This window comes from Phocoena sinus, chromosome 20 (genome assembly GCF_008692025.1).
Source record: "Phocoena sinus isolate mPhoSin1 chromosome 20, mPhoSin1.pri, whole genome shotgun sequence".
Classification (NCBI taxonomy): Eukaryota; Metazoa; Chordata; class Mammalia; order Artiodactyla; family Phocoenidae; genus Phocoena; species Phocoena sinus.
Genome location: NC_045782.1, coordinates 48,084,386 through 48,104,671, shown reverse-complemented (window position 1 = coordinate 48,104,671; position 20,286 = coordinate 48,084,386). Strand labels below are relative to the sequence as shown.

General features: G+C 51.4%; 1 protein-coding gene across 1 annotated transcript; it reads left to right on the top strand.

Annotated features, from left to right (window-relative positions):
- The first annotated feature begins 46 nt into the window (after positions 1-46).
- SLC26A11 (solute carrier family 26 member 11) lies at positions 47-19,008 on the top strand. Its single transcript, XM_032617081.1, has 17 exons — positions 47-135; positions 1,223-1,437; positions 1,998-2,190; positions 2,573-2,658; positions 4,859-4,938; positions 6,031-6,173; positions 10,812-10,987; positions 11,431-11,503; positions 13,189-13,239; positions 14,345-14,405; positions 14,821-14,876; positions 15,071-15,211; positions 15,830-15,957; positions 16,288-16,387; positions 16,845-16,978; positions 17,313-17,385; positions 18,176-19,008. The coding sequence occupies exons 2-17, from the start codon at positions 1,225-1,227 to the stop codon at positions 18,265-18,267; spliced, it is 1,800 nt and encodes a 599-aa protein (XP_032472972.1). The 5' UTR covers positions 47-135; positions 1,223-1,224; the 3' UTR covers positions 18,268-19,008.
- The last annotated feature ends 1,278 nt before the right edge of the window (positions 19,009-20,286 follow it).

Here is a 20,286-nt window from a genome sequence, read left to right as displayed (position 1 = left end):
CGCCCCCACCCTCGGTCACGTGTACATCAGGACCCGCCCAGGACCCGCCCCGGCTCCGGCTCCCGCTCCCCCAACCTCTGCGGTTTCTGCAGACCTGCTGCGGAGACGACGGGAGACCCCGAGCTGTGGCGTCCGGTGAGTGCCTGGCTGACGGCGGCGGGGCCCGGGGCCGGGCGTTCGAGTTGCCAGGGCACTGACCGGGGTCACTGGTGGGCGGCCGACGTGGGGGGGCGGCAAGTGGTCCGAGGGTACGGGCGCGTCCCGCGGGCACCCCGCTCCCCACCCACCTCATCCCCACCCAGGTCCCCGCCATCCTCCGCCTTGCTGGGGCCGGCAGGCCACGGACCGGCAGACGGTGTGGGTCACCCCCTTAGACCCCAGTGTCTGGGGCAAGCGGCTTCGGGGGTGGGGGGCCGGTTCTGTCCAGAGCGGCCCCACCGGGGCTGGGGGTGGTTTGGGACGGGCTCTGCGCGCCAGGAGCACCAGGACCCTAGAGGATGCGCGCCGTGAATTACTGGGGGGAGCCTCTGACGTTCTTTCAGAACAAACTAGAATACCTAAGGCTTCTCTAAGGATGTAGACGCCACAGGTGGGGGTTGGGGTGATGCGCAGCTTCAGGATGGGAGCCCTCCCACCACCGCAGCGCCGCAGTCTGCCGTAGTGGGTGGAGCCTGCTATGCTGCGCACTTGGAAAACCTCAGGGCCTCCAGTCACCCCACCCACTCATCGCCAGCTGCATGTGGGTATCTCCGTGGGCCTGCTTTTCTCTGCACTGCTCCCCGTTAAATTTCCTGGTGTGTGTGGGGGGGGGAATAAAAAAGGAAACAAATTCTCCTGGGAGGAGAAACCTTGAGTCTAATTAGTGATTAGTGTTTGAACTTCTCAGTGAGAAATCATTTATTTTTACTGGCCAGAGTCGATGGAAGAGAAGGCACCTAGGGTCTGGGCAGGTGGGGTTAAGGGAGAGCAGTCGGTGGCTGGGGGCACTCCATCTTTGGTTGACGCCTTCTCTGCACAGGCTGTTGGCTTCCTGACTCAGATCAGCAAGGTGAGGGGAGATTTAACGCATCTAGCTCCACCCCCCTGGGTGAGAGGAGACCGATTGCGCATCTCCTGATGTTTCTGGACCTCACCCTCACTCTCACCCTATTGCTGGGTTTTCTGAAGCCCAGGCCCTGACTGCTGGTCTGTGTCCCCTCGTGCCCCGCCCCACTCTTCCTAGACATGTCATCTACTATGAAGCCGCCCAAGGGCTTTGCCCCGATGTCCTGCTGCTGGTCCACTGCGACCATGCAGAAGAGGCTGCCTTTCCTGGCCTGGCTGCCTGACTACACCTGGCACGCGCTGAAGATGGACTTCATCGCTGGGATCTCAGTCGGGCTCACAGTCATTCCCCAGGCGCTGGCCTATGCTGAGGTGGCTGGACTCCCTCCCCAGGTGAGATGTGTGCTCTTGCTGCCCACCACATCCCTTCCCCTTAGCCTGACCCCACTCCAGGCCTTAGTGCTCACCCAGGAGCAGAGTAGAAATGCATGCATAGTATTCCCTCCAGACAAGGGGGCACTCTGGGCTCCAGTCCCATGGGGCCCAAGAAGCCTTAGTTTACAACCTAGAACATGTGACTGCCTTTGGGCAGACGTGTGCTCCTGTAACCTGTCTTGTCATGCTTGTCACACACAGGCACCAAGCTAGTTCTGGATTGCCTGATGGGGCCAGTGGGATGACTCACTCTGGCTTTAAGAATGCTTTCTCAGAATCACAGGCTCAGACATAAGGACATGAGGCCCCAGTTGGGTGTGGGTAGGAAAGAGGCCCTGTAGTCACTGTAGGTCCACAACCTTGGGTAACAGGGTGATCAGTTCACCCTGTCTGTATGTGCTGCTGTGCCCAGAATACACAATGGACCACACAGATCCTTGTGCTTAACCAGGTACACCAGGGATCCTGTGTGGGTGCCGTGTGCCTCCTGGATATTCATTGCTCTCTCTGCCCAACAGTACGGCCTCTACTCTGCCTTCATGGGGTGCTTCGTATATTTTTTTCTGGGTACCTCCCGAGATGTGACTCTGGGCCCCACGGCCATCATGTCCCTCCTGGTCTCCTTCTACACCTTCCGTGAGCCTGCCTATGCTGTGCTGCTGGCCTTTCTGTCGGGCTGCATCCAATTAGGCATGGGGTTCCTGCGCTTGGGTAAGACACTCAGACCTTCCTGTCATGGGGACGGTGGGTTGCAGCTCTGCTCTTTCTGGGGTACCAAGGCACCTCCTTCTGGGGATGCCTTGCCTTCAGCATTTCTTTCTTTGCATTCCAAGGGCTATCCGTGTGTGTCTGTGTGTCTGTGTATCTGTGTGTGTCAAGAAGGGTGGCTCTCAGCTCTCTACTGTGCTCAGAGCCCAGGACACTTGGAGAAGTGCCCAGGGCCTCAGTCCCTAGTCTCTTTCCTGCTCTCCAAACCAGCCCAAACAGGGTATGCCACTAGTCTTTAGACCCAGTCCCACCCATACCACCTCTCCCAGCCCACACTGACCCAGTGGGGCTGGGACCAGCTTGGTGTTCCCTCTTGGCTGTCCAGGGTTCCTGCTGGACTTCATCTCCTGTCCCGTCATTAAAGGTTTCACCTCGGCTGCCGCCATCATCATCGGCTTCGGGCAGATTAAGGTAGGCACCCTAGTTGGTCCTGGGGGATCTGCTGGCTAGCAGGGCCAAGGCCAGGTCCTGATATGTGTGGGTCAAACTCTTGCTATTTTGGGGCTCAGAGCCTGTCGTGCTGGCATGAGTCTCCATTAATAAAATCATCCTTGGGCTTTCCTGGTGGCGCAGTAGTTGAGAGTCCGCCTGCCGATGCAGGGGACACGGGTTCGTGCCCCGGTCCGGGAAGATCCCACATGCCGCAGAGCGGCTGGGCCCGTGAGCCATGGCTGCTGAGCCTGCGCGTCTGGAGCCTATGCTCCGCAACGGGAGAGGCCACAACAGTGAGAGGCCCGTGTAACCACAATAAATAAATAAATAAATAAGTAAAATAAAATCATCCTTTGGGGGAGAAATTGAGTGATGGCCAAGTTCTACAACAGGTAATTTGGGGGACCAGTAATGACAGTCCCCGCTCTTGCTGGAGTTTTCATGCCTGAGTGCTTGGTTCACCTCACAGAGTCCTGCCCCTACTGCGTATTGAACCATTGGGCCTTTACAAGTCACGAGTGTACTGCCAAAATTCCGACAAGCAAATTGCTCCCCAAGCTAATTTAGCTAGGTGATTTCACTTTTATGTCTTTCTTTTCCAATTTTTTGTTTAATGTTTTTCAAATATCGTGCTTTTTTATGTTTCTGTTTAAACACAAATGAGAAGTATTGGAATCAGTGATCATTGGTTATCTGAGGATATCATTTACTCTCCTTCCATTGGGTTCTGTGTACCTGGAAGGCAGGCACTGTTTTACTTCCAACGTGGCCGCCTGGAGCTGTGCTTGGGTGTGCAGAATGAAACTGAGCTGAATCGTACAGATTGAGGGACACACACACACACACACACACACACATATACACACGCCTCTCCATGGTGTGGTTCCCACAGTCAGGCTCTGCTTCACTCTAGTCCGTGACAGTCTTCGCGGATGGAGGCCAAATGAGAAAGTAAGAACGTGAAGCCCAAGAGGGTACATGTGATAGAGAATAAAGTAGTTGACACGTCACTGGGTGCTGGGTTAAGTTCTCCCTATGTTTAGTTCTCAGAAGTCCTCTGGGAGGTAGGCATTACTATCTCCACTTACAGAGGAGGAAGCAGCCTAGAACGATGTGCGTAATTCGAACTATAGATTATGTACACACATATGTCAGGGTAAGCTTGGCAAGTGCTATTTCGTGGGATGCTCTGTCCTTTATTCTGGAAACATTAGCTTTCATTTTTAGTGTCAAGAATGTTCTTTTTTCATAACACAGTGAGAGGGTAGCTTCTTTATGCACTCGTATTTGGCACGCGTAGGTCTCTGTCTTCAAAACCTTGACTAGGTCATGACAGTCATCTGAGAGCCTCTAGGCTTGGGGTGGGGGTCCTCTTGACCTGCCCACGCAGGAGTCCCTGCCCAGGACAGAAGCTGCTGTCCGTGTCTGCCCTTCCCCTTCGGGGGCTGTGTACACAGTGGGTTTTGGGGTCCTTGGAGCCTGATTGCCTTGCGAGTCTGGGCCTCGACCTCCCCTTCTGATCCCAACCAGATAAAGAACTAAAGTACAGAGTGGCGCCCCTTCTCCCACCTGAGGACCCCCGACCTGGCGGGGTCCCCTCAGCGCTCCTCCCTGGAGGACTTAGGCGCCCCCCCGACCCCCGCCCGTGCAGGTCTGGCAGTCTCATGGCGAGACTTTCGCTTCTGACAGGGGGCGGTCCCCGATGGGCGGGCCTCCAAGTGACGGACGCGGCCTCGAGCCAATGGCGGTGGGGTCTGTGCTGTGAAGGGCGGGCCTCTGAGTGATGGACGGGGCCGCGAACAGATGGCAGCCGGGCCTGAGGGGGTGGGCCGGGCCCCGGGCCAGGGAGCAGTTGAACCAGTCTCCTTGGTTTGAGGTCGCTCGGACAGATTTTCCTCAGATAGGAAAGTAATTTGCAACGACTTGCGACAACCGGAACTTTGTGAAATACCGTCAGCGCTCCCACTTCCCCCAGAGAGGGATAACTTTGATCTCCTCCCTTTGGGGACTTTGGGAATGGACAGGTAGGCCCGGGAGAGCCAGGAGATGTTTTCCCCCAGGAAGGGCCCTTGGAGGGGTAGGGGGTTCCAGGTTTGGAACAGTATTGAGATGCTGCAAGGGTTGGGTTTCAGGCCTTATATCGCAGAAGGCTGTCTAATCAGAAGCTCTTGTTTGACAGAACCTGCTGGGACTGCAGCACATCTCCAGGCAGTTTTTTCTGCAAGTGTATTACACTTTCCACAACATCGGAGAGACCAGGTACTGGTTGGCTGTGTTTCTCCCCCCGCCCCCATAAGTAAGTTCTTCCTTCTAGATCCCTCTCCCAGTTCCCTCCCCATTTCCACTCCCAGGTGGCATTTATTCCAATCCTCTGGGATCTTACTGCTCAAACAGGGGTCCCGTGAGCAGCACCATTGGCATCACCTGGGAGCTGGTTAGAAGCACAGTCTGGCTGGCCCAGACCTGCTGACTCAGTCGGCTTAACAAGAGGCCCACGTGGCACATTGAAGCTTGAGAAGCTCTGCTCTGGTCAGTCCAGTGCGCCAGTCAGCGTGACCCCATGCAGGGCTTTCTCCTGTGGTCAAAGTGAGAAGAGACCATATGAAGGAAGGGCAGGTGGTCTCTCGTTCAAGGAGTTCATAGTTCAGTGAGCAAGAGAACCACAGGGCAAGGGAAGGCAGAGGCCAACAGACATGCAGATGCCAGGAGACGGGTGTCAGGTGGAGAGAGTTCCTACAGCAAGCACATCACTCAGATGGAGGGGTTTCTCTCAGAGAGCAAGCAGGTTAAAGGGACAAATAGGAGATGCAGCTCCATGAGCCCAGCTGGAGGCCAGAACACCTCTCTGGCTGGAGGGGCAAGAGGAAGAAGTGACCTGGGCGGGGGGCTGTACGGGGAGCTTCCTGAAGGGAGTGGAGGAGACCCTGTGACCATCCTCTCCTCCCTTTCTGATCTGCTGCTGAGGTTTCCTGGCCCATAAGATGCACCTGGTTGGGGTCAGCCACATGGGGGGCAGTGGAGATGGAGATGGACTGGTCAGAGAGCGTCATAGGCAGTCAGGAGTGAATCTCCCGGAACTGACGAGACACGTGTAGCCCAGAGAGCTATGTGACTAAAAACGTGAGTTGGTAGCGTGTCTATGGCTACCACTGTGATCTGGGCTTCAGCTCCCAGGGCCTGTGTACTTACTAAGTTTCGAATAAAGTTTTGAAATGGAACAGGGACAGAGGTTACTTAGGAAAAAACAAAAAGAGCATTTGAGAGAGAAAGTTTTCCAGCAGAAGCAGCAACCAAAGGCCAGAAGGCCTGTGCTCTCAGCAGGTTTGCGTGGTGACTGGTGTCTGTCTGCAGGGTGGGCGATGCAGTGCTGGGACTGGTCTGCATGGTGCTGCTTCTCGTGCTAAAGCTGATGCGGGACCACGTGCCTCCCGTCCATCCTGAGATGCCCACTGGCGTGCGGCTCAGCCATGGGTTGGTTTGGACTGCCACCACAGGTGAGGGGGCCTTCTGGCTGAGGGACCATTTCCAGATTTGTCCTGCACAACCTGGTCTCACATTGTAGTCACCCCAGGAACCCGAATTCCACCCCTAGAGAGCTTCACGTCACTCGCTAAGTGGTTCTGATATGCATCCAGGGCTGAGAACTCTGTTTAACAGCAGAAGTTCTCAGCTAGGGATGATTTTGCTCCCTCCCGCCCCCGGGGGACATTTGGCAATGTTCAGAGACATTCTTGGTTGACACTACTGGGCAAGACTGTTTCTGACTTCTGATGGGTGGAGGCCAGGGATTTTACTAAACATCCTGCAATGTACAGCCTCCCACGGCAAAAAACTGATCTGGCCCAAGGTGTCAGCAGTGCTAAGGTTGAGAAACTCTGGCAGGTCTCTGGGGGAGAAAACAAGTTCCACTGAGACAGACTGGTCCTGTTTTAATTGTGCAGCTGCAAAGGGTAAACATTTTGCTTCAGGCCTGGAATCAGCAGGTTGAGTTGCAGTTAACCAGAGGATCTGTAAAGAAAGGCCGAAGTAAAAGGCGGCAAGATGAGGAGAGTTAGTGGAACCATTGGCTGGTTGAAGGGCCATCTTGGGGTGGCGGTGGGGATGGACACCTCTCCACTGAGCTGCCAGTAGGTGACACAGAGAGAGAATGGCAGGTACAGCAAAGCAAGGAAGCATTGATATCTAGTGGGCCTTCCCAGAGCTGAGGGGAATGGAAATCATCCCGCTTGGCCCTACTCCTCCGCGGCCATGAAATCCAGCCAGTTGTGGGAGGGAGGGGGTGACGAGATTTCAGCCCTTGAGTCACTTCCAGCTTCTCCGGCTGGTCCCCAGTCCCAAGAGTCACTCACCAGATGCCATTCTGCAGCCGAGAGGCCATGGGTAAATGCTGAGCGCTTGGGAGGGTGGAAGAGCACTGGGTTTATGGTGAAACTGCTGGTTTCAAGTCCTAGTTTAGCCACTTACCTGGCACTTGCGTGAGTCACTTGTCAAAATTTTATGAGCTTTAGTATAGTCATCTGTAAAATAGTGAAAACAGGCTCTGTTGCCTAAAACTTAACACTCGAAGTGTGGCCTCTGACCAGCAGCACAGGCATCCCCTGGGAGCTTGTTGGAAATGCAGGTTCTCAGGCCCACCCAGACCTCTGACGCGGAATCTGCACGTTAACATGCTTGTCAGGTGACTTGTAGGCACACTGAGGTCTGAGAAGTGCTGCTCCAAAACCCTGTAGGCTTCTCAGGGACTGCTGTCTTCTTTCTCTCCAGGATATGTGGTGTGTCCTTAGGAAACTAGTTACTGAGCTCCCAACTATGTTTATTAAAAAGTCATCGTTTCAGCTTGTATTTTAGCTGAGTGAGGACAGGTTAACCTATAGTAGTACCTTGTGTTTGTTTAGCAATTTGTAGAGAATTTGTTTAGCCCCAGAACACTCTTGTGGGGTAGGTGGAACAGTTGTAATTTCTCCCCTTTTGCAAATGAAAAAGTAGAGACTTGCAGAAATTGAATGAGCTGTAATCTGACATACAGTGATGGATGGCTTATAAAGCATTTTACAAACATCACTTCTTTTGATTCTCATAGCAGCCTTGAGGATGGGATATTATTTTCCCTGTGTTGCCAGTGAGGAAAATGAGGCTCTGAAAGGTAAAACAGACAAACCAAATAAGACTTCTCAAGGTCACATAGCTAGGAGCAGGCAGAGTGAGGACTTGCTCCCAGGTCACTTGCCCATTTTCTTGATCAATTGATCTAGAGGTGTATCGATTTTATTTATCTCACAGAACCAGCTTTTGATTGCATTGATCTTTCTCTTGCTTTTGTTTTCTCGTTAGTAGATTCTGATCTGATCTTCATTATTTCCTTGCATTGGCTGCTTTTGAATTTAGGTTTCTTTTTCAAATTCTTAAGGCAGAAGCTGAGGTCTCTGAGACCTTCCTTTTCCAATGTAGTGATTAGGGTCATAAATTTCCTACTCAGCACTGCTTTAGCTGCATCCCACAATTTTGATAGGTTGTGTTTTCATTTTCACTTAGTTCTAAATACTTTCTAATTTCCATTTTTACTTCTCTTTTGAATTGTGGATTATTTACCCTTTGAACCAGGAGCCTTTTAGGAATTAGTTTCCAAATATTTGGGGATTTTTTAATTAGTATTTTGCTACTGATTTCTAACGTAATCCCATTACTGTCAGAGAACAAACGCTGTACGTACATACATATGTAGAATTATAATTTTCTCTGGAAATGACCCCCCTTTATCCTGGTAACATTCTTTGCTCTGAACTCTACTTTCATGTAGAGTTGTTCCAGATTTCTTTTGGTTAGTATTAGCATATGTTTTCCCATCCTTTTACTTTGAACCTATTTAACTTATTTGTGTCTTTATGTTTAAAAAGTGTGATTTTTGTAGGAAACGTATAGACGGATTTTGTTTTTTAATACAATCTGATGATCTCTGCCTTTTCATTGGGGGGTGGGGTAATGTTTACATTCCATGTGATGACTGATGTATCTAGCTTTAGATCTACCATATTGCTCTTTGTTTCCTATTGTCTCATTTCTTCTTTGTTCCCTTTTCCCTCTCTTTCTACCATCTTTTGGATTGAGTATTTTTCTATGATTCTTTTTTTATTCCCTTTATTGGCTTATTGGCTATAACTGCTGTGTGTGTTTTTGTTTTTGCTTGTTTGTTTTTGGTGGTTGCTTTAGGGTTTATCGTATACATCTGTATCTTAATACAGTATACTCTCCAACTTCACGTTGATATGAGAACCTTTTGACCAGATACATCCATTTCTCCTCTTCTAGCCTTTGTGCTATGGTTGTCATATATTTTTTTCAACATGTGTTTTAAATCCCTCAGTCGTTATTATTGTTTCCACTTTAACTATGTAGTTACTTCTAAAGATGTACAAGTAATGAGAACAGAGTTTGTTGTACCTTCCCACATTATACATCTTGTGCTTTTCGTTCCTTTGTGTAGATCCAGATCTCCATCTGTATCATTTTCCTTCTGCCTGGAGAGCCTTCTATATTGTTTCCTGTAGTGCAGGCCTGTTGGTGATGAATTCTTTCAACTTTTGTATGTCCAAAATAGTCAATGTTTTACTTTTCTTTTGGAGGGTAGCTTTGCTGGATATAGAATTCTAGACAGTTTTTTTCCTCCTCCACACTTTAAAAATGCTGTTCTCCTGTCTTCTGGCCTGCTTTGTTTCCTACAAGAAGTCTGCTGTCATTCTTATTTCATTCCTCTAGATATGACCTTTTTCTCTGGCTGCTTTTAAGACATTCTCTTGGGCTTCCCTGGTGGCACACTGGTTGAGAATCTGCCTGCCAGTGCAGGGGACACGGGTTTGAGTCCTGGTCTGGGAAGATCCCACATGCTGCAGAGCAACTAAGCCCGTGCGCCACAGCTACTGAGCCTGCGCGTCTGGAGCCTGTGCTCCGCAGCAAGAGAGGCTGCGACAGTGAGAGGCCCGCGCACTGCAATGAAGAGAGGCCCCTGCTCGCCACAACTAGAGAAAGCCCATGCACAGAAATGAAGACCCAACACAGCCAAAAAACAAAATTCTCTTTATCATTGACTTTAGGCAATTTGATTATGATGTGCCTTGTTGTAGTTTCTTTTTTTTTTTTTTTTCCATGTGTCTTGTCCTTGGAATTCACTGAGCTTCTTGGTTATGCAGGTTTGCAGTTTTTTTTTTTTTTTTTTTTTTTTTTTTTTTTGCGTTACGCGGGCCTCTCACTGTTGTGGCCTCTCCCGTTGCGGAGGACAGGCTCCGGACGCGCAGGCTCAGCGGCCATGGCTCACGGGCCCAGCCGCTCCGCGGCATGTGGGATCTTCCCAGACCGGGGCACGAACCCGTGTCCCCTGCATCGGCAGGCGGACTCTCAACCACTGCGCCACCAGGGAAGCCCAGGTTTGCAGTTTTTATCAAATTTGGAAAAATACTCAGTCATTGTTTCTTCAAATCCTTGTGCTGTCTCCCCATGCCACTCCATGGTCTTTCTTTGTGGACTCTGACACATATTAGGTTACTTGAAATTGTTACACAGCTACTGATGCTTTGTACAGTTTTTCAATCTTTCTTTTCTTCTGTGTGCTTCATTTTGAGGAGTTTCTACTGCTACATCTTCAGTTTCACTAGTCTTTTTCCTGTAATATCTAATCTGTCTTTAATCCATTCAGTGTATATTTTGCCTCAGACGTTACGGTTTTCATTTCTAGAAGGTCAATTTGGGAGATATTTGGGTATATATACACAGACACTGTTGTTCCATATATTTTGTCCAGTTTTTAGTTGTTTTAGGCAGCAGAGTAAACCTGCTCTGTTTCTCCGTCTTCAAAGTGGCATTACCTTGGGAGATCTGATCTCAAAGTCTTTCCAGCTCTGCCTTTGACCATGCAGTCACTGGTGACCAGTAGATGATATGCGTGCTGGCCCTGTGTGTCACCACTCCTCTGTTTCCCCATTGTGCGTTTTTCATGGTGTCATGTGTTCATGCCTGCCATACGGTTGCTTGTATCCATGCTGTTTCCCAGGCTGGGGTGGGGTCTTCCACCTCCTGAGGTGTATTTGCCCCAGTTACCCAGATGATCCAGGTTTCACTGACAGTTTCTCCCCCTGTCCTAGCTCGCAACGCCCTGGTGGTCTCCTTTGCTGCCCTGGTCGCATACTCCTTCCAGGTGACTGGATACCAGCCTTTTGTTCTAACTGGGAAGACACCCGAGGGGCTCCCTGATGCCCACATCCCTCCCTTCTCAGTGACCACTGCCAACGGGACGATCTCCTTCACCGAGATGGTACAGGTGGGTAGAGACAGGGAGCCAGGCCGGCTTGGCTGAGGCCGCAGCAGCCCCTGGGCCTGGTTCTATCTCCTAATGCGTCCGCTTAGTGATGCGCAGCTCTGAACTCAGCTAGGACTGCTGTTCTCAGGAAGGGGCATCTCTGGTGCAGGGACAGGTAGGAATGAGTTCCAGGTTAGGCACAACCTCAAAGGGCACCACATTTATTTTTCTACCTTGAGCCCAGGGGGTGTTCCTGCCATCGTGGACACTGGCAGAGCAGGAATCTGTTGTGTTCTGCTGTGTGTCGTGTTTCTTGCAGTGTGAGCTCACAGCCCTGCAGCTGAAGTATGTTTGCTTCTGTCAGACATGGACGAGCCAGTGCCTACCTTATCAGGTCACTGACTGGTCAGCCCTCTTCTGTCCTTCCCCAGAGGGTCACTCACCATCCCTCTCTCCTCTCTCAGGGCATGGGGGTCGGGCTGGCCGTGGTGCCCCTGATGGGTCTCCTGGAGAGCATCGCAGTGGCCAAATCCTTTGGTAAGATGCTCACCACCCATGCCCTCCCTGGCACCTCAACCTGGAGCCCAGCCTGCCTTGCTTGCCTGCTCTTCTGCTTGCTTTTTATCTGCTTTGATTTTTAAAACTTTGAATTTTTATCTGAGTAATACATGCTTTTTTAAAAATATTATTTTTTAAGTATTATCTTTGTTTTTAATATAATTTTTTGAGTTGACAGTTTTCATTTAATTGGTAATAATAGCTGTATTTGATACCCTGTTAGCAAAATTCCTAAAAATTTGACAAGGTGCCCTTTCCGAATGTCTGAGCACACCTGGCCTGTCCCCTCCTGACCCCTGGAGAGGCTGGGAAGCGTTAATCTACTTATATGTTTGCTGCTCAATACTGATTCCCTGTGCCTGAGCTGAGGCTGCCAGACCTTTCACGTGTCCCTGCTTCTGTCTTAGGTCCCTGGACTTTTGTTCTGTGTTGTCCATGAGGATGATGTGTTTCTTCTGTTCTGTAAGAGGGTTAAGTCCTTTGTTTGGATCTAATTTGACTCTAAAGGTTAAAATTCAGATATATGACATGTATGTTACTATGACTACCTAACTTGTGTTCACTGCCCAGCCCAGGTTGTGCCAGGATTATGTTTCCTTCTTTGAAGTTCCAGCATCTGGATCCTTAGACCATTCCAAGGAGACTATAAACCAGTGTTCATTCTAAAGGGTTTTCCTTTCCAAACGCCAGCAGTTGCTCAAGACCACGCTGCATTTCAGTTTGCGACCTGTTCAGCTCACGTCTTTCTTGTTCAGTTTTTATTTTTCCGATCCTTTTTTTTTTTAATTCGGAGGGGCATATCTCAGAATCTGCACGTGACATTTTACTCATCTTGTCTATTACTTAGAAAACTCTCCATTTTCTTTTGAAGTCAGCTGACTTCCTGTGCTCATTTGTATAGCTTGTCCTGCTTTTAAATCAAGGCTTCGTAAACACAGCCTGCTGCCCATCACCTGCGAATGGCTTTTGCATTTTTAAATGTTTAAAAAAAATCTAAAGAAGATTTGGGTTTGATGACACATGAAAAGTATATGAAATTTGTATTTCAGTTCACAAGTAGGGTTTTATTGGAAGATGATCTCTTGTTCACTTGTTTTGTGTTGTATGGCTGCTTTGTGCTATAATGGGGAGCTGAGCAGTTGTGACAGAGGGTGTGACCCTCAAAACCTAAAATATTGACAGCCTGGCCCTTTACAGAAAGTTTACCAACCATTGTCTTAAAATTCATGCCGCTCCATAGTTTCTCCCTAAATCTTCCCGCTCATGTCTCTGGGCCTCATCTGAGACTTTCTGGTCATCCTGACTTGCCACCAGAGAGCTTTTTAGTTTAAAACATCTTTCCCTTGTTATAAAAGCAATACATGTTTGTTGCACAGGATGTTGAAAGTTCAGAAATGGATAAAAAAACGAATCACTTGTAATGTCCTTCAGTACCTCAATTAACTGCTAACATTTTGCTCTACGTCTACTTGTTTTTTTGTAAACACACAAAGACGTGTGTACACTTGCATACATATATATATTTTATCTGTGTTTATACCTTCTGTTTACAAACGTAGACAATGCTGTAGGGAGGAATTGGTAGCCTGTTCTATCATTTCATAGGCAGTTTCCTGATGATATGTAACTAGTGACAGTGTTTTTATTGTCTGTTCTCTTTATAGCTTCTCAAAATAATTACCGTATTAACGCCAACCAGGAGCTGCTGGCCATCGGTAAGACTCCAGTGGCGGGTGGCTCTCGGGGTCTGGGTGGTGGAGGTGCTGACACGCAGGGTGCAGAGCTGGCCCGAGTGGGGCCCATTCTCCCATCTCAGGTGGTTCAGTTTAATCCCTAGGAGTAGGGTGCCGACATCTAGTGTCTGACTGAGGCTCACTGAGCACCTGCTGTGTACCAGACCCTGAGGGCTGTGGCCTGTTCTGTGCCTGGGAACGCCTGGAATGTTCCACCTGGGCTGGGGGCTTCCAGGGCGAGGGTCAGGTTGCTGAGGAATGTGGCCAGGTAGGATCTCAGGTGAGCCTGCTGATTGTGTGGGATCTTGGCTGCCTGTGCCTCGCCCTGTGCCTCCCTCCAGGAGGGGCAGGCGGATGAGTGAGGACTCAGATGGGCCCCAGGCTTCCTGACTGTGGAGCGGTGCATCCCAGGTGACACCTGAGCTGTCTCTAGAGCAGGCCTTGAACCTGTGACCAGTTGTGGGTTTGCGGAGCCAAGGAGACCATGGTGGTCTTTGTGAAGGCCCCTGGGTGAGGTGGGTGCTGACGAGCTGATGGTGATGAACTTGGGCTAGTTACCTCCATTCTGAGGTCCCAGCCAGGTTCCCGGCATGGCTGCGTCCAGTACAGGTTAATCAGAGGCACACAGGGAAGGCAGCTTACTGGCCATGACCTTCTCCCAGTCACCTTGGCTAGTCATCTCATGAAAGTATGGGTTTGAAGGAACTCAGAGTAGCAGGGATGCCGGCAGGCGTACTGGGCACTTGAGGCCTGTCTCTGCATACTTGCCTTACTCAGCCGTCCCCCTTTCTGGGCAGGAGGGATTCCTCATTCTGTTATACATGGGAAAAGGCATATTTCACACAGGCAAGGCTGGGGTCAGAACTGCTTTATAGCTAGAATTAATCTCGGCGCACTTGGCAAAGATCATGGTTTGACCTTCCTAGAGGAAGAGAGAACCAGATATAGGATGCCCCACTGGGTAGTTCCTCTCACCTTCTGTCTTCCTGTTTCCTTTCTGGTTTTTATCTCCTTTCTCCTCCTCTCCTTTTTCTATTTTATGCTTCTTCTCGTCCTGGATGAGCTTTTTCCTTCCGTTTCTCCACAGGCCTGACGAACATCCTGGGCTCCCTCTTCTCCTCCTACCCGGTCACGGGCAGCTTTGGCCGGTGAGTGACTACGTTCCCCCTTCCCTGTGTCTCCAGGGAGGTCCCCGCCCAGGTCAGAGGGTCCTTGTCCAGCTTGAAGAACCAGGTTCCCCCTCCTGGGCCCTTGCCCATGTCCTGAGGCCGTTTTCACTTTTCTCCACATTGGTCCTCTCTCCCTTGGTCAGCTGTGACAGTGTTTATGGGGAGACAAGAGGGGGCTCGCTCTGCTTCCCTCACCATCTTAGCTGGTTTTCTTTACCCCGATACACGGTGCTGCAGTTTAACGTTAAAAAGATCCCCATGCATGGAAATGCTCCCAGCATCTTGATGCTGGAGTTAATTCCTGAAAGATAGTGGAGGTGGGAGGGATTGTGGCTCCTCGCCTCCCCTGCTCTCCCAGCCCGACAGCCACTAATGGGTCTCTGTTGCCTTCCAGGACTGCTGTGAATGCTCAGTCAGGGGTGTGCACCCCAGCAGGGGGCCTGATGACGGGTGAGCACCCATTGCACAGACACTGTGCTCCCCGTGTCCGCCGCAGTGAGATAGGAGGAAAGGAGTGGAGGGAGCCCAGGGTATGGGTGCCGTCGGCTCTGGTGCCTGGCTGTGTGCCCCAGAGCAGGGACTCCTTGCTGGGTGGGAGTTGGGGCGGCAGGGCCATGAGGTCACAGCACCCCACGCCCCTGCAGGAGCCCTGGTGCTGATGTCACTCGACTACCTGACCTCACTCTTCTACTACATCCCCAAGTCTGCCCTGGCTGCTGTCATTATCATGGCCGTGGTCCCCCTGTTCGACACCAAGATCGTGGGGACGCTCTGGCGAGTGAAAAGTATGTATCTCCTGTCCGTCGGCACCATGGTTATCGATGATCCTCCGTCTGCCATTGGCTGCTGCCCAGGCTGGCCCAGCCGGGGGAGAGATGGGGGCTTTGGGGTGACCACCAGGGCCCATGTCATAGCCTCCCTTTCTCCACTGGTCATAGCAGCTCAAGGTTCTCCAGAACCTGCAGTTCCTTTACCGTAACAAGTTTTTGTTCTCTTTTGTTTTTCAAAGCAGTTAAGGGATTTATGTGGCTTCTACATCTAAGAGAAGTCTTGGTGCCTCCCTGGTCCTCATATCCCTTTTTCCTTGGTCCCCTGAGAAGTGCCCACTGGGACCTCTTCCCAGGGGCAGGGGACCAGGCTGACCAGGCAGGTCTTAAGGGTCCCTCGCCCAGGTAGGGAGGGATTTCTTGCCTCTGACACATCCTTGAGCTGGCATGGCCTGTCAGAAGCATCAGTCCCCAAGTCTCCGGATGGGGGTCCCTTGGGAGCTGTTTGGGGTCCATGACACCTTCACTCATTATGAGGAAAGCCACGCACGAGGTGTCTCTTGTCAGGGGGCTCGGGTAGCTGGGAGCCAAGCTCGCTGTGGAGGGGCCATTCCTCAGCTGGACCCCCTCTCCCAGGGCTGGACTTGCTGCCCCTCTGCGTGACGTTCCTGCTCTGCTTCTGGGAGGTCCAGTATGGCATCCTGGCAGGGACCCTGGTGTCTATGCTGGTTCTCCTGCACTCCGTGGCCAGACCCAAGATACAGGTAGCCCATCTGGTCTCCCTGAGGGGGACCTGCTGGCCTCAGGGGGCCCGGTGGGGTGAAGCATGCCATGGGCAGACCCTTTGACCCCACTGTCTTGCATTTTGAGCTCTTGGTGTGATTGTGGCCTGAGGCACTGCCAAGTGACCATTCACCTAGCGGATGGTTTGACCTTCCGGTCATAACCCCACAGTGCTGTCATGCTGCGCGTGGGGCTGTGGCGCAGGTGGGGGTCCCGCCAGCTCTGCACCCTCCCGTCCACCCTAGGCCTGGAAGAGCTGCCCTGTTGAACTTGCCTCCAGGGCTCACTGGCTTCCCCCACACTGTCCCCAGGTGTCAGAGGGCCCGATGCTAGTCCTGCAGCCGGCGAGTGGCCTGCACTTCCCTGCGATCGAAACCCTCCGGGAGGCGTTACTGAGCCGGGCTCTGGAAAGTACGTGGCCAGTTGGGCTGCGGTCACCCCCAGCTCCCCGCCACCCTCTCAGCAGGGGTTCCTGCTGGACCCCAAGACCCTGCTCTCAGCTGTCAGGAAGGAGCTTGCCCGTCCTTGGGTCCTGGGGGTCTCGGGCGTCTCAAGAGTGGCGTCCAGTGGACACCCCCCCCCGCCACCGTGTATGCATGCAGCAAGGGTGGCAGGTTCCCAACATGTGTCCCTGAGGGCCCGCTCCTTCCAGGAGTTGGTATTTAGGGGAGAAAAGGGTCTGTTTGCCTGCCCTGTGAAGGAAATGGTTGTTGCTGTCTCCAAACAGCTAATGTTTTGGGTCCTTGTCCTTTCCCCTTCCCGTGCCCACTGGGGAGGAGCTCTTGATGGCCTTGTTTGGCCCCATGCCCCTGGCCAGAGCCTTTTCTGGCAGCCTCTGCCTGGTGTGACCACTCCCCTGTACCCCCAGCATCCCCGCCACGCTCTGCAGCCCTGGACTGCACCCACGTCTGCAGCATTGACTACACGGTGGTGCTGGGGCTCGGGGAGCTCCTGGAGGACTTCCACAAGCGGGGTGCCACCCTCGCCCTCATTGGCCTGCAGGTGGGTGTCGGCATCTGCTCTCGAAGTAGCCTGTGAGGTCTGTGTTGTCACCGTCCCCATGTCAAGGTGAGGATGCCAAGGCCCAGAGAAGCTGAGTGACTTGCCCAATGTCACACAGTGAGGAAGGCGGCTGGGCTCCATTCTTGTGGCATCTGGCTGCAGAGCTCTGCTTGTGTCCGTTACATCATGTGTTGTATTTGCAGAGCACTCATCTCCGTGTCCTTCAGAAGGTATTCACTTAGGAAGTGTTCCTCTTACAGAGATGTGAGTTAGCCTGTGACGTGGCTTGCTAGGGCAGGAGCATTCCCACCTGGAATCACCGTTTGTCCCACAGGTCCCCGTTCTCCGTGTCCTGCTGTCAGCTGACCTGAAGGGCGTCCTGTACTTCTGCACCCTGGAAGAAGCAGGTGGGTGTGGCCAGTCATCAGAGTGAGAGCCACGGCAGCCTGGCTGCCACACCCCACAGGGTCAGGACGGCAGGACAGAAACCCTGGGAGATGGGAGGGTCAGTGCTCGAGTCCAAGAGTGGGGAGCACTCGGACGAGGGTGAGGCAGTGGACAGGTTGTCAGGGGGCCTTCCTGCTCTGGGGTTTTATGTTTTGGGACTGTATGTGCGTTTTTAATTGAGGCACGGTTCACATACAGTGAAATGCACAGATCCTAAATGTGAGTTTGAGTCCTGACACATGGATGCAATGGGCGTCCAGTCAGGATGTAGGTTTTCTCCATCGTTCCAGAAAGTTCCCTCTTGCTCCCTTCCAGTGGCCCCCACTAGGGGTAAGCACTGCTCTGATTTCTTCCGCCATCGGTCAGTGTAGCCTGTTCCGGAACTTCATGTAGTGGGATCAAGAGGATTCTTTCTGTGTTCGGCTTCCTTGGCTCAACTTGGTGTCTGTGCGATTCATCCACGTTGCTGCTAAAGCAGCCAGACGCTGATCCACAGGAACTGGATAAGCAGATTGGGCCCAGCCGCACCATAGAACCCGCCCAGCAGTGAGGAGGGTTATCGTGGCATGGAGAGTGGTGAGGTGCTGGTGGAGACTTAGGTGAAACCGGCCCAGGGCTGGAGATACTGGTCCAGGGACCTTAACTCCCCAGGCTTGAGGCCCCCAAAAGGCCAGCCTTTAATCCCATTCTGTGAACTGACCTATCCTCACTTCACTTTTTTAGTGTTTGGAAACCTTGTGTTTTCTGCAGAGAAATACCTGAAGCAAGAACCAGGGACCCAGCCCTACAATGGCAGCGAGGACTCTGTTCCGGAACACAAGATCGCCCTGCTGAAGGCCTGATTGGGCTGCCGATGGGTGCCCGACATCAGAGGGTCTCACGGAAGGTTCTGGTCACTGTGATGCCGGATGCCGCCTTGCGGATGGATCTGAGAAACCTGAGTAGGTGTCCCAGAGGAGGGGGAGGGCAACTGCGTGGGGGTCCACAGGTGGGACTCATCCCTTCCTCTGAGATGATTGAAAAAGTACCTCCCTGCTCTTCCTGGTATGCGAACTCTTTTTTTAAAGAGTGATTTGGAGAACACTCTCTAGAATGGCAGACCACTTGAGAAAGGAGAGGGCAGGGATTTCAACCTGGTCTAGGAGAGGAGACCTCTCGCCCCAGCTCCTTCCTAGATTTCAGGGGAAATGGGGAGGGCGGGCATCTCTCAGGTGGGTTCCCTTCTTGATGGCGGCGGCTGAGCTGTTGTTGGGAGGAAAACCAAGGTTTGCCAAATGACTTAAAGTGTCTATTAAAAATAACTTTGTTGTGTTTTCTAAATAAGTATAGCTTTGGTGTTTTGTAAAAACCATAAATGCTTATTGTAAAAACTACAGGTAACCATCCCCCCCCATCCACTTTGGTGATAGCTCCACACCTCCTCCCTCCAGTACACGTACACGTGTGTACGTTAGCATGTGGGTGTGTGTTTACAGTCATGTAAATGGGATCATTTCATCCATGGTGCTCTGTGACCCACATTTTCATGCGGTCATTGCTGTGAATTATTTGTTGTGATAATAAACAGAATACATGAATATCAATGGCTACGTGGTATTTTATTCTATATGAGTCATAATTTACTTAACAAGCTCTCCATACAGGGACTTGCCTGTTTTCAATTCCACTTCCATCAGTTTTTAGAGGTAAATCCTAGCTGAGGAAGGTTGTGCTCCTGGACTCCTTGAGAAAGAACTCACCACGCAGATGGCCCTGGATGCGGTGCCATAGAGCCACCAGTGTTCTGCCCAAGCCACCCTGGCCAGTATCTGAGCAGAACAAGGGTCCAAGCCTGCCCATAATACATGAGTTTTTTCAGATTCCTTGGCCTCCATCTTCTGGTGTTTCTCCTTCCAGGACCCTGACCAGCCAGCTAAACGGTTCACCGCCAGCCCCAAGGAAGCCTTTCCTTACCTCAGGCAGTTTCTCTTTTTCCACAAGGTGAGTGTGTCCTGAAGCTCTGCCCGCTGGGCCACACCTGGCCAGAGCTGTGATGGGAGTTGTGGTCCCTATTGGCCTGTGCCCACATTCTGAGCCCACCCATTCTGGACCCCAGAGATCATCCAATTCACAATGTAGCCAGTTGATACACTCAGGTGGGACCAATTTCATTGAAAACCCTCACCATCTGTGACTCAGCTCTGCTTCTAGGAAGCCACTCTAGCAAAACACAAGCCTGTCTCCGGGGAAGCTGACCAAGGATGTTTATCACAACCTCGTTAGCAATTTTGGAAAATGAAAGCAACCTAAGTGTCTTGACCATGGAACATTCAAGGAATGAATTGGTGTAGGTAGTCACAGATTTTTGAGTGAAAAGGGCAAGTTGCAGAGTGATACCCATCTTAAGATACCATTTGTGTAAACACACCCACTAAATGATGGTATGATATATGTATGAGGTTTTTAAAAGTTCTGGAAGGATAAACGTCAAACTCATAACTGATTACTTCTTGGGTTGACAGTAACCATATCTGTATGGTTTAATATTTCAAAGAACATTACATTGATGTATACTTAAAAATTAAATTAAAAAAAAAGAAGTGTGGAGAATTGCCTGGAAAGAATTTGGAACTTGGTGTCAGAAGATGCAGGGCTGGGTTCCATCATCCTTTCTCATCAGCCGGACAAGCTGTCTGAGCCTTGGTCTATAAACCGGGGAATCCATGTGACTGTACTGATGATGACACAGTCGATGGAGCCTTTCCTCACCACTGGCTGGCATGGTGCTTATGGCACTGACATCACCAACACCATTGCAGTTCCCTGCCTCCCCTGTAGTGAGTGTGGCCACGTGACTGATACCAAGTCAGTGCTGTCTGTTG

What these genes read in the sequence shown, in the direction of transcription:
- SLC26A11 (XM_032617081.1), top strand. Translation starts at nt 1,225, where the DNA reads ATGTCATCTACTATGAAGCCGCCCAAGGGCTTTGCCCCGATGTCCTGC. An exon ending in CACAACATCGGAGAGACCAG is followed by an intron (nt 4,939 to 6,030) that starts GTACTGGTTGGC and finishes GTCTGTCTGCAG; the next exon opens with GGTGGGCGATGCAGTGCTGG. An exon ending in ACTGAGCCGGGCTCTGGAAA is followed by an intron (nt 16,388 to 16,844) that starts GTACGTGGCCAG and finishes CTGTACCCCCAG; the next exon opens with CATCCCCGCCACGCTCTGCA.